The sequence below is a fragment of the Alexandromys fortis genome, unplaced genomic scaffold (genome assembly GCF_014885135.2).
Source record: "Alexandromys fortis isolate MF-2015 unplaced genomic scaffold, M_Fortis_MF-2015_v1.1 scaffold_160, whole genome shotgun sequence".
In the NCBI taxonomy this organism is placed as follows: Eukaryota; Metazoa; Chordata; class Mammalia; order Rodentia; family Cricetidae; genus Alexandromys; species Alexandromys fortis.
Window position 1 is genome coordinate 113,108 of NW_026068035.1, and position 17,939 is coordinate 131,046.

Genomic DNA, 17,939 nt, shown 5'->3' on the forward strand with positions numbered 1-17,939 from the left:
GAAGTGGGAATCTTGATGAAATATGATTCCTGCTTGGGTCTAAAGGAATCTGGGGGATTGAGCTCTCAAGGCTTGCTCTGCTCCTCCTGGAGATGTGGGTGGCCCAGCTCTAACTCGCATTGCGTTCATACACGGCGTGCTGTATGTCCTGTTCCCAAAGTACTTATGTGTGCTTTGTATGTACAGAGCCTGAACACGCAATGTGGGTTTCTAACTGAGAAGAACACCATCATCCTTGCTTCTCCCGTTTCCCCCCTGTGATTCCTGTTTTTCTCAATAGAAGGGGAGGGTAGAAACGAAGCCGTTAGATGTAAAGCAATTGTTTCTCTCAGTGGACGTAGATGGCATGAGCAGAAATTGGAATGAATTTTCAGTGTGATATGGTGGCAATACCTCAGTCAGCTGCTGCAGACGGCTAAGTGGATTTCTAGTCAGGATGTTGATCAAGATCACCTGGAATCCATGACTGTTAGTAAAGGAATTTCAGCAGTGTGTAAAGCAGAATACTTGTAGCATTCACAAAACACAGACTCAGTGCTGTGTGTACTTGGTGTGTACTTGGGCGCTTACACAGGGCCTAACCCGGGGGCAGGGACCTGTGTCCTCGGGAATATGAACAGCCACTTGTGTGTGGCTCTCCCTTGCCACTCAGCTCCCTGGCAGAACTGAATGTATGTCCATTTGTATTGCTATAAGAACTGACTTCAAAAGGTTACAATCTATAAAGGGCAAAAGCCACAACTAACTGATCTAAGAATTAGCCTATTTAATAGAAGACTACCATTTTCAGGGAAGCTTTTCATAAACTTAAAGCAGAATGATGGAAGCATTCTCTAGTTGGAATTTACTGTTACGCAAAGTTTTTCAAAGAATAAACTTTGGAATCACCTCAGGTACCTATAAACTCCTGTAGCCTCAAAAAGATCCAGTGACCCGGCCTTGTTTAATTGTGTTTGCAGTATGTTAGTTTACCCTTAGTGGTTTCTTTGGGATTTTTTTCTGGTGTGTGTGTGTTTATATGTGTGTGTGTGCACCTGTCTGTCTGCATGTATATGTATGCATTTCTGTCTGTATGCACAGCTTGTGTGGAGGATGGCACCCACGTGCCACCATACATGCCTAGAGACTGGAGAACAGTTGTGTAGTCATCCCTGCCCTTCCGCTTTTACATGGACTCCGAGGATCAATTGCAGCTCTGTAGGCTCTCATAGCAAGGGCTTTTACCCATCTACTGTTTATAAATGCCTACTTTGCTAGCACTTTCCTCATTCTTTCTTCTGTACATCGTCTTACTCTTTGTAACTGGTAGTTTGGAAGGCCAGTGTCTTCCCACTTCCCTGTGGACTCCCACAGATGGCCTAACTGGCCTTTGCTCAACCTCTCACTTCTCAGTAGGATCTTGTTACTGTGAGGGAAAGCTAGCTCTAGTGTGCCCTCCCCCACAGCCACACACAGCTACACACAGTGATTCTTCCCTTGTTCGAGTGTGCACCCCCACCTCCCACCCCCCCGCTTCTGGTTCATTTCTTCTCATCTTGTGCTGCTAGGCTCAAGTCCCTCAGATTGGCTAAGAAAGGCGAGTGCCCTGTGCTTCAGCACACATTGTCCATGATATAGATACAATGTTTCCATTTTACATAGTACTGTATAATCCAGTTGTTTGTTTGTTTGTTTTTCCAGGCAGGGTTTCTCTATGTAACAATTGTGGTTGTCCTGGAACTCACACTGGTCTCAAACTTCAGAGATCTTTTCTCTGCCTCCCGAGTGCTGGGATTAAAGAAACCAGACCCAATCCAGTTGTTTCTGAAATTGACATTTTGATTGGATCTCTTAACATGTATAACAAAGATGCTAGCATGAGTAATCTTGGCAATCCAAAATATGTGAAGCTAACCCCAGAAGCTTCCTTAGATATGGAAACCACTGTATTAGGCATATCGATGGTTACCATGAAAATTAATGAGGCATCTTACTCATTAACACCTTTACCATGCACTTATATTTAAAATGATGAAAGAATCCTACAGTGCATCTGTCTAGACTTTCTTTTAACTTAATACTACTTTTTAGGTGTCTTTCCATCTCAATACTTTATTCTGTTTAACACAGGTAGTGTTTGTTAACAAATGTAGGGAATCAGGTATTGTACACAGGACACCCTCCCAGCTTGGGAGGTGTTCAGAACTCTGTGCAGTAGCTAAAACTTTTCCCTCTACCCAGCTTTAGGACCTTTTAGCTCTGGACCAAAGGCTGCTTCTCTGCAGAACCCTCTAGCTTTAGGTTTCCTGCCTAGCTGTGTTCTGCCCTACCATAAACCAAAGCAACTTCTTTATTAACCAATGTTAATAAGACATATTCACAGCATACAGAGGGGAATCCCACATCATTTGTGCAAGGATGCTGTGGAAAACTAGGGTGGGAAGTAGAGTCATTCAGATTGTACTGTAGAACAAGTGAGTGACATCATCGTACATGTGTGGTCACAGATGAAATGCCTGATTATAGCATCACCTTGGGATTCAGTGAGCTGACTCTCAAACTGAAGGTTCAGATAGAAAAAATCCTTTACAAAGAAATATGTTTTTTAAAAATAATAATTTTATGTATACATGTGTTAACAAATGCATATTCTACATGGATGTATACTTCCTTATATTTCATACATTTGAGTGGGCTCTTGCCACTCCCAACCATTCTGTTTTTTCAATTCTTTCTTTACGATAATAGGTCAGTTTCACACCTATATGTTCATTCTTTACATATGTAGTGCCTATCTTCATGTAAATCACTTTTAACCACTTCTTCAATTTTTGAAGGTATATGATGCTATCTATCTGGAATTCATTGTGCCGTCTGTTTGCTCTGTCAGAAAATATCTTAGCCCCTGCCTGTGTAGACTAAGTCCCGTTTGCCTTGTTGAAGTTAGTTGACACTCTAAGCGCTCCCTCTTAATTGGATGATGATGATTTCCTAAGTAGAATTTTCAAAAGTTAGTTTTTCTTTGGGTTAACTGTATATTTAGGACCCCTGTGTTTTATGTCTAAGTGACCAGTCTCCTGCCCTGACCAGATTTAGCTGTGTGGGGTTTCTTGTGCCTCTTGGACCACTACCCTGCCCCAGTCCACTTTTGAGATGATCACTGTTCATTGTTCATGGGTGTCCCCAAGCCCAGTGTGGATGTACACTGTATGCACATAGAAGTATTTGTGCAACATCTCTTTGAGGCCATTGCCTTTCTGTGTTTGTGTATATGTGAGTGTGTCTACATGTAAGTAAGTACACCTCTAATTTTATTTAGTACATTTTATCGCATGAGAGACTCTTTGTGGGGACACACACACACACACACACACACACACACACACACACACGCCTGCTTACCCAGAAAGGAAAGCTATGGCAGTCCAGAGTAACAACTGTGCCAAAGTCCAGCTTGGTAAACGAGTGAGTTTCCATTGCAGTTGCTGCTCAGAGTGTGAGTGAGGGGTTACAGGATCGGGGTAACTCAGAAGCAGCTCTTTCACTAAAAAGTGCACCACCATCTAATTGAAAACTCACACAGACTGCATCCCTGATCTTTCTGAAGAACTGAAGGCAGCTCCACAATCCCTGGAAATCTCTCAGCACCTCTGCTGCTCACATTCTCCTTCCTACCGTTGTTTTCTGCCTCCACAGTCTGTGAGGAAGGTCTTCCTGGGTCTTTCTATTTTCATCTGTCCCAGACGGCATAAGTTGGTCTGAGCAGGCTGTGAGGAGAAAGCCAGTTAGCAGCTTTCCTCTATGGCCTCTGCTCCACGGCCTGCCTCCGGGCCCCTGTCCTGACTTGCCTCACCAATGGACTGGGATCTGCCAGTGTAAGAAACATAAACTCTTTCTTTCCCAATTCGTTTTCATTCTTGGTGTTTTGTTACTGAAGGGCTTAAACTCTCCACTCTTTACAAATGAATTTCAGTTGCAGCTCTCTGAGAATGGCAAAACAGGTGTCTATTCCAAAAAGGGCCATTTATCCACAGAGCCCTTAGTCAGGGTTGAAGGAGACGATGAAAGGGCCTAAGTCAGCCTCACAGTGTCTGAAGGACAAGTCCTGCAGCCCCTTCTGAGTCACATCCGGACTTACCCATGCTTGTGCAAGTGTGTCCAAAGATGGTAAGACCAAACCTCAGCCAATTCAGAGTATATTAATGGAACTGTTGCTTGTTTAACCCATCACTTTGAGATGACCTGACTGTCCCTAAAATTCCCCTCCCTGTGCCTAAAAGGAGCTACTCGCTCATCTCCGGGTTGTTGCCGTTTGTAGAGGTGAACGACTCCTCATACATGCTGGTATAACAAACACTTTCTGCTCTTTCATGCTATGTAAGACTGGGGTCTCCCTTCAGCGTTTCCTTGGGCCCTGCTGTTTGAGCAATAGAAAGCATTGGGTGTGACAAAGCTGAGCTTGTGTTCTGGGGAGGATTGGAGAAAGACTTTGGAACTTTGAGCTCCGAAGCATTTGAGTTTTCGTTGAGCTGTTGTGGGAGTTTGGATGATCATGCCGAGAGGAGTGCACCATGGAGGCCTGACTGGGGAAGTTTTAGAAGTTTCTGAATCCCCTAAAGGTTGTATCAAGGCCCTGCCTTATTTTGAATTAAGAATTGGCTGGAGAGGTGGCTCAGCCATTAAGAGCACCACCTGCTTGTCTAAAAGTCCTGAGTTAAATTCCCAGCAACCACATGGTAGCTCACAATCATCTCTAATGAGATCTGGTGCTCTCTTCTGGCCTGCAGGCATGAATGTAGGCAGACTACTATTTACACAATAAATAAATAAATCTTTTTTTTTTTTTAAAAAAAAAAGAATTTGCGGTGCTGAAGAATTGACTGTGATTAGCAGGAAGTGCTGTGAAGTGCAAGCTTGCTTTTCTGGGAACTGATGCTGGGGGCTGGGACTAAAGAACCAACATCACTGAGGTGTCTCCTCAGGGTCAGCCCACAGAAACAGAGGTGGCCAGAGTGTCAAGGCTGGAGTTGGTAACATTGGTGTATGTACACTCCAGTAGCAGCAGAGAGCCTAGGACTTTGGAGATGTGAAATATCATTTGATGCCAGGCCAGGGCAGCTGTACCTGTGGAGTGGAGGCAGCCTGAGCCTACCATACAAGCTGTGCTGTGAATAACTGCCAAGCCCCTTATAACCCAGAAAATCATGAGTGAAACCCATACATTGGACACAGATATATTTAGCCTGTTAAATTGTGCTTTGTTCCAATTTGATTGTGACTATGTCCCAGTTCTTTATGAAGTAAGGAAGTATTTAACTTGGATTTTTGATTTTCCAGGACCCCACAAATGAGTGACTTTGCTTTTAGAGTCTTGAAAATTTGAGAAGACTGGATGTTTTAGAGACAGATTGGCTGTTTCAGAGAGGCTTGGAGCTCTGAGAGAGACTTTTGCATGTCTTAAAGAGACTGAGCTTTTTAAGTATTTTAATTTTTAAAGACTGTGGAGCTTATAAAGATATACTAGCTTTTAAAAGACATTTTTAAAACGTTGTTCTTTTTCTTTTTTTTTTGTTTTTTCGAGACAGGGTTTCTCTGTGGCTTTGGAGCCTGTCCTGGAACTAGCTCTGTAGACCAGGCTGGTCTCGACTCACAGAGATCCACCTGCCTCTGCCTCCCGAGTGCTGGGATTAAAGGCGCGCGCCACCACCGCCTTTTTTTTTGTTTTGTTTTTCGAGCAGGGTTTCTCCGTAGTTGTTTTTTTTTTTTTTTTTTTTTTTTTTTTTTTTTTTTTTTTTTTGGTTCCTGTCCTGGAACTAGCTCCAGTAGGCTCTTGTAGACCAGGCTGGCCTTGAACTCACAGAGATCAGCTTGCCTCTGCCTCCCTAGTGCTGGGATTAAAGGCGTGCGCCCCACCGCCTGGCTTTAAAACGTTTTTATATTGTGATAATGACATTAACATGACTTCCTGGGGTAAGTAAGAAAGGAAGGGTTATGTTTAGTAGTACTGTACTCATGTATAGTAGACAAAGATTAATTGTTCTGGTTTTGTTGCTGTTCATTCGTTTGTTAGTTTGCCAACTTGATACAAGCTACAGTTACCTGAGAAAAGGGAACCACAATTGATTGGCCTTTCAAACAGCCTGTGGGGTATTTCTCTCAATTAGTAATTGATGTGGAAGAGCCCAGTCCATTGTGGGTGGTGCCCCACCTGGGCAGATGGTCCTGGAGTGTGTAAGAAAGCAGGCCAAGCAAGACAGTAAGCAGCATCCTGCAGGGCCTCTTCTTCAACTCCTGCCTCTAGGTTCCTGCTTGAGTTTCTGCCCTGACTTGCTTTGATGGCCTGTGACGTAGAAGTGTGAATGAAACAAAGCACATTTGGTCATGGTGTTTTGTCACAGCAGTAGGAACCCTGACTATGACAGCTGTCTTATTCAGTTCTGTTTCAAGCTGATAGGCTGGGCAGGAAGGTACGTTTGCTTTAAGATTTTATGATACCATGGGCTTATGGACAGCCACAAATTGGACTCAGTGGGTTAGAAAATAACAAAAGGGGCTAGCGAAATGGTCTGGTGGTAACTGCGCTTACTGCCATTTCTGAGAACCTGAGCTTGAGTACTTGGATGAGCGTGGTCGAAGGAGAGGAGTTGAGAAGTCATTGGCTGACGTCCGGACACACTCACACTCACACACACAACACACACACACATGCACACACACAGTAGCACAGATGCATCCATACACAATAAATTCATTAATCGATGTATTAAAAACCTTAAAAGATAAAACTTGGGGAAGGAGAAGGGGAACTATGTGGAGTGAGGGGGTAGATCCAGAAAGAGTGCGGGGTGAGTATGCTTGAAATTATTGTATGCTACGTGACGTTTTCAAAGAATTAATTTTTAAAAGATCTTCAAAGATGTTGTTCTTATCAGAACAATGTTTGGTTTTGGTCCTGGCAAGTCCTCAGCGATTACCTCAGTCACACATAAGTACTTTTCTTCTTTTCCTCATTGTTGATTAACAGTGTGCAAATTCATGTGCAAAGCAGATTTAGTAATCAGGTGATATAAGAAATGAAATATGTGTTTGTGTATCACCTAGCTAATGCATAGTCTGTCCAAACTCAAAGAGGTATTTCAGTTGACCGAGCCGTTGCCCAAATCATGCTGGAATTAGCTAGAAAATCTCTGTAGTTCTAACCCCACGCATAGTAATGTTAACAGTTTTTATTTTTAATTTTAGTGTGTAAATTTTAAAGTATTCTTGGAACGGGAAACGAATCAGCATTTCAGTATTTGCTATACTGGCATTTTGATGTGTGTTTTTCTAATAGCTTTCCCTGGCATAAAGGGACTTATGTTCTCCACATTAACGGTTCTAACTCTACTTAAAGGGTGTGCTTGTTTGAGGATGTACTCTGTCTTTTCATGGGCATGAAGCTTTCCAAAGTAGTATCTTCATTTGGGTTACAGTGATCTCAGTGCAGGGCTGTCACTGGGATCCCATGTTCTCATTCACTTGTATTTCAGCACCCGTCCTCTCAGTAGGAGACACCTTTATCCTGTCTGTGGACTCTTGTTCCTCCTATTTTCATTCGCTGTTCCATGCCTTGAGGGTTCCTCTCCAGCTTCACGTGGCAGTGAATTAAAAGGGACCCCCAGTCTCCATTTCCAGTCTCATGAGCTATCCTTACATGTGAATGATGACACAGGCTAATATTCCATGAGAAGTAAGTGTCATGATGTCATTGAGCATGAGACACCGAGGTGATTCCTGGCCTGTTGTGTGGCACGACACAGGTGTCTCTGCTGACTTTCTTCTCTCTCTCTTAGAGTGGCTGCAGAGTTCCTTCTTCAGCAGCATCTTCAGGAAGTATCAATGCATGTCTTGTTCTTTTTTCTACTCACTTCTGTTTTCACTGGCTAGTGGGCCCTCAACAATAGTGTCCAGTCTAACCTCTGAAACCCCACCATTACAGGGAGCTTTCTGGTACCAACACATTGTCTTGACATGGGACAAAACAAGGGACTGTTGGTGGCTTCCTTCCTATCTAGGCTGCCTCAGCACCGTAAGGGGAGCAGCTTTTACTGGAAGAACCCAAAAATGTTAGGCTGTGTTCCTCAGTGCTCTGAGCTCAGTGACTTTCATTTGCTACCACTCTTCAGGGTGCTTGTGTGTCTGGTGTATAAGCCAACACCTTCACTGCCCTCGGATAGTACCCGAATAATTTGATATTATACAGTTGATATATATAGTTGATATGGGATTTTTCTCTGTATGCTGTGAATGTCTTATTTTATTACCATTGGTTAATGAATAAAGCTGCTTTGGCCTATGGCAGGGAAGAATAGAGCAAGGTAGGATTTCCAAGCAGAGATAGAGGAGAAAAGTAGGGGCAGTCAAGGAGATGCCATGTAGCTGCTGAAGGAGACAGATGCGCTAGAACCTTGCCAGTAAACCACAAGCCTCATAGTAAAATATGAAATAATAGAAATGGGTTAATTTAAGATGTTAGAGTTAGTTAATAAGAAGCCCAGTAAGCTAATAGGCCAAGCAGTGTTTTAATTAATATAGTTTCTGTGTGATTTTTTGGATCTGGGCAGCTGGGAAATGAATGAGCAGCCTCCAACTACAAGCATTTGTGACATAGTGATACTTATTTGACTTAATTCCATTTACTTTCTTACGTCATAGGTCAAACTGTGCGGAGAATATCCGCAAACACATTTTACACACCGGCAAACATGAAGGTGTCAAGATGTACAACTGCCCAAAGTGTGACTATGGGACAAATGTCCCCGTGGAATTCCGGAACCACTTGAAAGAGCAGCATCCTGACATTGAGAACCCTGACCTCGCGTACCTGCATGCTGGTAAGGAACGGAAACCATTAAAGTGCTGCAGCTTTGTTTTTGTTTTTTAGCAGGATCTCATTTCATTTACCACAGTAGTTATGAAGCTGTTTGTAGATTACTGTGGCTTCTTCGCGCGAAATCAGGTTTTGATGGAGTCAGTTTCTGGGCCCTGTGTGGAAGTTCGTCTTGTTCCTTCTCTGCTCTGCGTGAAGACAGGCCCTTGCACCTGTACTCTGTCACATATACAGAGCTAACAAAATCATTGTAGGGCAGCCAGATGCTGTGGCCAGAGTTTCTTTTGTGTTTATTAATCAGTAGAAGTTAATTCTTTCAGTGTATTTATGATCTGAAATGCTGCACTGTACTCCTTGCATTGCTGTTTTCTGAGAATGTGACTGAGGACTTGACTCAAGTCAGAGGCGATGGCCTGGCGACGGCACGGCTGCGAGATGGCTCCTACATCTCCATGTCTGAGTCAGAGGCGATGGAAGCAAACTGGTTCCCATCGCCCAGCTTTTTATTTAATTGAAAACTGTCCCTGAGTATAGAACTGTCTCTACACAAAAGGAAGCACTGGGCTGCGGGAATGGTGTTCTATTTAAGGAAGCACCCACCTCTAAAGTCAGTGTGGAGAAGTGTCCTGTGCTGTGGCCCTGTGTGCAAATACAGCTAGTGTAGCCTGGTCTGCTGAGGCTAGCTGCTAGTCACCCCTGCTTCTCACTCTGCCAGGTGGCTCGTGACAGGACGGCTTCACCGTGCCGAGGATTGTTTAGTGTACAACTGTGAGGGTGCCGTTGTGTGGTGCATGCAGTGGAGCCGTTGGCTCGGATACTCGTGGATAGGACTGTTAACACAGTAGAGCTGTGATAGGCTCTGTATGTGTGAGAACCAAGGGAAGGCCTTTCCGTAGTGACAGGGCTGTTGTAAGGTATGTATTTTTTGTACTTATGATGTCCACATCAGAGAAAGGAGAGCTTTCTCTGGTGTGAACATTCTATGTGTGGAACTTAAGTTAGACTATTTTAATGTATCTGATGATGCGTGTCTATGCTAAGTTTGATACTGGTGTATTCTTTCCATTCTTTCAGTTTAAAAATAAATTCCTGTTATCAGTATATAAAAGTAATGATGGGGTGGCTGATTTCTTGACCTTTGTTGTATGCAGTGATGTGAGGTTGGCACCTTATCAGCTAGAGTTCACACAGATAGATAATGTCCTGTAGACTGCTGTGACTCTCCCTGCCCGTGGTTCTTCATCAGCGTGAAAGTGGTACAGCAGAGGTGCTGAAGTGCATTTCCTAGCTGGTCAGCAGAGCCCTTACCCAGTGTGACTGCTCCTGCAACTTTTGATGCTCCCCTGCCCCTCGCCGTCACCCCAGCTGTATGTGTAGGATGGACTCTATAAGGGGAAGTAGCTCTTAACTTAGTGCCAGAGAAAGGAAAGCTCCTCACGGACATCTTTCTGTGTCCATCTTATGTGCTCACGTACCGGCAGTGCTCAGTGCTAGTTAGTGATGGGCTCTGAGGCTCCCTGGCTGTTTGACCAGACTGCTCCCTTTCTCTGGAGAATGTGGCCCGCCTTTCCCCCATCTCACATTTCCCTTTGAGAAGCTGGGATGCTTGAAGGCACTGAGAAAGCAGCGTTCTCTTTGAGGAAAGATTAAGCAGTAAGCCATGATAGGTACTTTTCTTATTTTTTTTTCAGTTTTCTGATGTCATGTTTTTCATATTTAAATTAGTTTTTCATTAGTTCTACATATTCTTTTAAATAGTACCCTAAACTATTGTCTTACAGGGTGATAATGATATGAATTTACTGTGCTTTCTTTACAAATCTATATTTTTATATTCTTCTAAGTTAGATTTTGTATTTTTATGACATTTTATTCAACCATATTTCTTGGCACTTACCCAGTTATAAACACAGGAATGGGGAAGTTTGACTGTTGTCAACACGCTGCAGCCTTTGTCTTCCCTTCTAATTAGAACCAATTCAGTGCCATTCAAGCTATACTTACTTGATATTCTTAATTTTCCATCTGCAGCCAGGCCGTGTCTCCCCTCTGCAGACCTTGCAGGAGGCAGTCCTTCCTTTCCCAGGGTTTTGGCCCTCTGTTTCCACCCTCTTCCTTTCTTACTCCATGTTAGTTTGATGCTCTGACACATGTCATGACATCCTGTACAATAATTTATTTTATGAAAAGTCCAACACTCTGCAAACCCTGACAGTTTTCCATTGGTTCTCCTTTACAAAAACCAATTATTACTTCAACGTGAAAAGGAAGGAATTTTTCCTGACATGATTGCCTTTGGTAAATCCATGCTGACTCACTCCTATTAAATTGTACTTCTCCAAATGTATCATTAAGCTCATCCACGAGTATCATCTCAAATTTATTTCCTAATATAGATGCTACACTTACAGGTCTATAATTTTCAGCCTCTCCCCTCTTCTTTTTAACCCTCAGGCTGGATCCCTTGTTTTCTAGTCTCCCAGTTCTCACCCTAACAAAAGACTTCCTAAAATAATTAGCAGTTCAGGGATGGGAATCTTTCAGCCAGTCATCAGTTCATTTTCTAAAATGCTGCTCCTAGTCTTTGTTCTTCCCAAGCTGCTGTCTGTGTGCCCTGGCATCTGCTGCAGTCAGTCCCCTGTGTCCATTCTGTGGCTACTTGGGTATTTTGGTAACTGGCCTTTCCCTTTGCTTTCCTTCTGACTCTCATGTCTGACCAAGTTCCTAGGATAAGACAAACTGTACCCCATTCTTTGTAGTCAACAGTGAGCAATAGCAGAAAGGGCTGTTTTCATCAGCTGCTTTCTTTAGTGCTATAACTGGCATTCCAGCAAAACCCAGTTCCTGGGCGTCTGTCCTGAGGATTTGATTTACTGATCAGCTAAGCCGACTTGTGGACTCACTACCACTTCTCCTATTCAGTAATAGTCTTCTTTATTCAAAACCTTGCCTTGATACGGCCCTACATACTGGAATGCTTCCTATGGTTGAGAATAAATATGTTCTCTTTGATGTACCAGAACTATGTATGAAAACCTCTTTATGTGTTCAGCACTGGGGAGCAGAGTCAGGGAAGCATTCTCTGCTGTGTGTCTGGCACACCCTCATGTCCTTTCCAGTGCTGGGGGTGGGGTCTGCTGACTGAAGTCTGAGCCCAGGAATCCCAGTGGCAGTGGCTGTGCTGTTCTCACTGTCACAAAGGACTGCGGGGCACAGGAACAATAGCGCCAGGCTCCCCACCAGGCCTTTCAGTCTTCAGAAGCAAATCTCATGATCACCACTTCCAACAAATGGATCTTCCAGTAGTTAAGTTGCCTAAGGATCCGTAACCCAAAGTTTGGCTAAATCAAATCCATGACCACTTTCTTGAATGTGCCAACAAACAGTCAAATCCTGCATATAAAGGAATTTTGAAAAAAAAAAAAAAAAACAGTCAAATTGTTTATCACAGAAGACTTTAAAGTGGGGATAGTTTCAGATTATCTGAATATTTGTATTAGAAAGTAAAATTGCAGAATAACTTTAAATCCACGGTGGTGGATATTTGCACAGTGGTTTCTCTATTGCCCCTCCATCTATCTTACAGAAGAAAGCAGAAAGATGGATTCCGATGAGCTAGTGTTGGGCCTGACTCTGTAGATGCAGGACTTCAGTGAAGTCCTAGACCAGTCTGCATTTCCCTTCCCAGAGGCACAGTGAGTGCCGAGTACACAAATAAGCCTCTTCAGTCTGTTGTCTATCATTAGCTCCTCCTCCTAGGACGACTGACAGGTGGCCCCTGAAAGCCAGAGAAACATGTCCAGCTATTGGAGTAGATCTGAGTCTCAAAGACTCATTGCTGACTGCAGGGTCTTAAACATTTTTAAATGATGGTTACATTTTTTTTAACCCAGAAAAGGCTGAACCCTCATTTCCTTCAAGGCCTGTGTAATTGAGAGCACCGTGACCTTCCTTCCTTTGTCGTGCCGGTCTCCTCACAGGAAAACTACAGCCCAGTCAGTGCCAGTGCGCACAGCATCTAGAAACTGGAGTCCGAAAGTTCAGGAAATGTTTAAAAGAAAAGGCAGATAGATTGCCGTTATCCCCAAGGACAAACAAACTCATTCATCAGAATTTTTAGGGGAAGTTGGCTGTGGAAGGTTAGAGTGGGGGCAGTATGATCTGATCAGGTCATTGATACAGCTTTTGCTTTTTATAGACCTTTGATTGACTGTATTCAATATAATTTTATTTAAAAATTTTTACACCATCACATATTTTGAGTCCCAATTAAAAGTGGTTGTATATGAGAGCTATTGTAGGTGTTGACAAGTCCTATCATTAGCTGTGCGTAACAGAATTGTTGCTGTAATTGAACCTATTTAATGAAGGAAAGCACCACAGAATTTTCTAATAATCAAATAAATTTAGATATATTGTGTAATTATCTTTGAAATTTATTTAAAATGTAACTATTATTTTTCACAATTTCATTTTTATTTGCTATGAATAAAAGTACCATTGCACAACTTTTAAGTTTTATGATTTCAAATTCACACAAAAGTACAGAATAATAGAATTCATTAAACATCTCTAAATTTCACCGTGATATTATCATAGACAAATAACAAAACCCAGCAAAATTAGCATCAGTGCAATACCACTCCTGTGCTATATTCTTTGTTCATAGTTCACTAGTTTCTGCACTCAGACTTCGTCCTGTGGGCCAGCGTTTGTTATGACTGTCCTCTCTTCGTTTTTTCTGGCCCATGAGCACGTCTCATTCTCTTTGACTTTGATTCTTACATAGATAGGGACAATCATTGTGTAGAACTTCCTTTATTTTGGGTTAGCTTAAAGTTTAGAAAAGATCTTGTTGAGGCTGTAAAGGGTACAGATAAAGCTAGAAATGGTAACTTGACCAGCAGAATGAGACAGGGTCCTGCAGACCCCTCAAGAAAAGGTTTTAACCAAAAAGAAAAGCTAACCCAGAGGTGGTGTGAGTNTTTAGAAAAGATCTTGTTGAGGCTGTAAAGGGTACAGATAAAGCTAGAAATGGTAACTTGACCAGCAGAATGAGACAGGGTCCTGCAGACCCCTCTTCCTTCTTTAACAAGTGCATATCTATGCAGTGTTTTATATCTGTGCAGTGTTTTATATCTGTGCAGTGTTTTATATCTATGCAGTGTTTGTTTTATATCTGTGCAGTGTTTTATATCTGTGCAGTGTTTTATGTCTATGCAGTGTTTTATATCTGTGCGGTGTTTTATATCTGTGCAGTGTTTTATATCTATGCAGTGTTTGTTTTATATCTGTGTAGTGTTTTATATCTATGCAGTGTTTTATATCTGTGCAGTGTTTTATATCTATCTGTGCAGTGTTTTATATCTATCTGTGCACTGTTTTATATCTGTGCAGTGTTTTATATCTATCTGTGCAGTGTTTTATATATGTGCAGTGTTTTCTGGCATCAGGTTTTGCTCTGGGCTCATCTTGGGTGTTCCCTGCCCAGGCCCAAAAGTTGGTTTCTTTTTTAAGCATGCTGTCTCCTTTGGCTTGCAGATGGCCTTTGTATCCCAGTTCTGTGCATTGCCTTGTGTGCTTCTGTTCCTCGACATTCTCATCAGACACACTCGACTATTGTGAACATGCTATCCATTGCTTCCCTGGGATTGTACTCGAGTTAGGTCTCTGTGACTTTGGATTAAGCCATGGCTTTTGTGTATATAACACTTCAAACACAAAGCATAAAAGAAATTTAAAAAGAAAAGATAAGCTGGACTTTATTTTTTTAAAAAAAAACTTTGTACTTCAAAGGACATTATTAAAAATTAAAGGAAATCCTATAAAAAGGCTGAAAATAATATACATCTCTCTCTTAAGGAGCCTTTATCTAGAGTTTGTAAAGCATTCTTGCATTTAGCAATAGCAGAACAAATGTCCTCATTAAAATTGGGAAACTCTGAAGAGCTGTTTTTTTAGAGTATTAACCAGTGCCCAGGAAGAATACTGAAATACACTCAGCATCATGACTCATTGAGAAAATACCAAACCCAAAATGAGATACTATAAAGTCATTATTTTAGAGTGTGTCTCGTGCTTTTAATTCAGTTGTGACTGAAGACAATGGTCACGGCTGAACGTGAAATACCCTCACAGACTTAGGTAGTAACGGTTTGTTCCCCACGCTGACTCCACTCAGGTGTGCTGTTATCAGTGGGCGTATCCACCCACGACTGCATAGAGAATGGCGGTTAGGAGATAATGGGGCAAATTCCATCACTTCGGGCATCTTCTGGCCTTTTCCTGTGTCACAGTCTGTTTCTCAGCTGCCGTGAGGTAGGCAGCTCTTATGCCATCTGCACCATGGTGCTCCACAGACTCAAAACAGTAGGGTCAAGACCATGGACGGAAACTGCCCCCAGAATCAATCTGTTGCCTCTTAAACGACTTCACTCTGCATTCAATCCTCTGATTCACTTTGAGCCATGTTTTGTATAACATGAAATATAGATAGTGTTCTTTTTTCTGCAAAGTGGTTTCTTCTGGTTGAAAGCACTAACCTTCCCCCGTTAATTGTCTTTGTATTTCTGTTCAGAATAAGTTAGCAGTATTTCTTTGGGCCATTTTCTTTATATTAGCATAGCAATTTCTAAAAGTAAGTATATATGGGTTTTAAATTTTATTCTCAAAATGGGGCATTTTAGTATATGTGTTCCTTTCAGCTTTACATCCTTCACCTCCTCATTGTTCTGAGATCTAATTTAAACCTGTCAAGAGGTTGTCTGGTTCGTCACTGCCTCTCCCTTTTCTTGAATGACTTTCTTAAGGAGGGGAACTTTCAATGCAATTCACAAAAATCTTAGGAAAAAATAAAATGAAGTCTTTGTATTTGCATTGAGAACGCAGTATACAGTGAACCTAGTATTCCTTAATTATGTTCTTGAATAAAAAAAAAAATTGGTCTTTTCCCTTCTGATACTCTTCTCTGGTGGACTTTGAAATTGTAAATATATACTCACCCAATTCATTTTGTATTCACATTATAGCCATGTGTCATTTACCAGGAGATGCCTTCTGAGAACTGTGCTGTTAGGCAATTCATTGATATCACTGATTTATGTATGTGTCCTAGACTGCTGCATATGTAAGCAATGTGTTAGCTGTCTCTGTCTCAGTACTCTGTCTGAATATATTCTAACTATTTCTGTCTGTCTGTCTGTACTTACTGAGATGAAGGAAATCTGATATGAAATCAAACGTTGGAAGAAATGATACGGTCAGGAGGTTGTTCAACCTCACATACAGGTGGGATCACTCTGACATCTTTTGTGACTGGGTCTTTCATTTCACACAGTGTCTTCAATATTCATCTGTGTCATGGCATGTGGCTGAATTGCCTTCCCTCAAGAGACGCAGTAAATATGCATCATACCACCAGTTATCCGATTACACGTGGTGAAACCAGCTTTTCTTTACTCTCCATGACTTGTGGCATTTGAGATCAGTTAGAAAGCATACTTGGGAAGGACAGTGTGAAAATGAGGAAGAATAAGAACAAAAATTACACAAATTGCCATGATCCTCTAAAATTAAATAGACCCAAAAGGTATTATATGGCATATGTTAATGAACATTTGTATTTTAAGTCATTTGATAAAATTTCAAAATTAATTTATTGTGAAAAAAGGAGATTTGAACTTCTTGAAATACTCTTCTACTTTTTTATTGTTTTTCATTTTTCTAAGGAAGATTAAAAACACTTAAGTACATTCTTTTAATAGAAGAAAATCCATCATTGTAAAGTAGGCATTTGAATCACCTAATAGCTTTCACTGCAGCAGACTATAGCGTAGGCCTAACTCAATCCAGCAGCGTTCTTGATGGCTGGTCTAGAGTCTCCTAAAAAGCTCTGCTCAGACATGCTCACTCTTGTCACAGCTATTAGTGCCATTTGTTGAGTAGCATGTCAGTGTGATTGGCAGGGAGTCATTCTTTCTTCTAAAGACTCATAATTTTAGTGCATGCTTAAAATAAAAACCTAGCATAAGTGACTTCCTGTTTGTAAAGGCAAAGGCAAGATTCCTTTGCAAGTAGCATAGATTAGTTCAGTTAGTGCATAGAATATAAAAGTGAACTTTTCCTCTTTGGAAGAGAATGCTTGTTGGGCACAGCTCTAGCATCTGCTGTGCATTCCCTGCCTGGCTTCAGTCTCTTAGAGTGCATTGCTGTGCTATTTTCCTTCCAGATGTTGGCCTGGAACACATTACGATTTTTTTTGCCCTAAACAAAATCCGTCTCTTAAATGATGTTATAGATTATTTTGCTACTTGGGCTCAAGTTGCTATCAGTCTTTCTTAATAACATGTGTCTTGAAATGATTAAATGAGTTAATATTTGTAAACTATTTAAAGTAGAACATAGATTTCTATTAAGTTCTCTATTTTACAGATAAAGCATATAATTAAAAATTACTTTGTATTCTATGTTATTTTCAATTATGCCAGTAGGTGCTCCTCTTGATTGACAAAGATCCATGTTCTATAATGTAGATGGCCTTGTCTGTTAACACAGCCTACATGTTCATGTTCTAACCACTGTTATTCTAATACTTTTCTCCTTCTTATTCTCGTAAGAAACATGAGTTGGTAATAAATAATCTGCTATAAATGTGTTTGCATCTTAACATGGAGACATCGTTCTCTTGATGTGCTTGTGTTCTCTTTAATGATATTTAGTTTCATTTGATGTTCTGTTGTTTAATGGGACCCCAAACTGTTTCTGCTCATCCAGTAGTTAAGTGAACCATATTCTAGCATCTTATATGTAACAAATATTTACTGAATATTTGACAATTTTTATTTAGCATTCAGTCAATACTAATCTATGACATTTTGTTGTATTTGGCTTATGTTTAGATTCTCTGGCTATTTAGACAGAGCAAGCTTCACATCTAAGTCAAAGATCAAATAAAATAGGTAACAAATGTTATACTTGTTGTGCATATTTATTATTAAATTATTTCAAAATATAAGTGTTGTTGCTGGAGGTCCTTTTTACTTGAGGACTTGTAATGTAGCTCTAACTTATACAACTGAGTGCTCACATAATT

The 17,939-nt window shown here is 41.3% G+C and overlaps 1 protein-coding gene across 1 annotated transcript in view; it reads left to right on the forward strand.

Annotated features, from left to right (window-relative positions):
• Znf407 (zinc finger protein 407) overlaps positions 1 to 17,939 on the forward strand; it is a 209,998-nt gene that overhangs the window by 99,252 nt on the left and 92,807 nt on the right. The window contains exon 5 of the mRNA XM_050165042.1: positions 8,674 to 8,852. Coding sequence (XP_050020999.1) covers positions 8,674 to 8,852 — 179 coding nt within the window. The remainder of the gene's footprint in view (positions 1 to 8,673; positions 8,853 to 17,939) is intronic.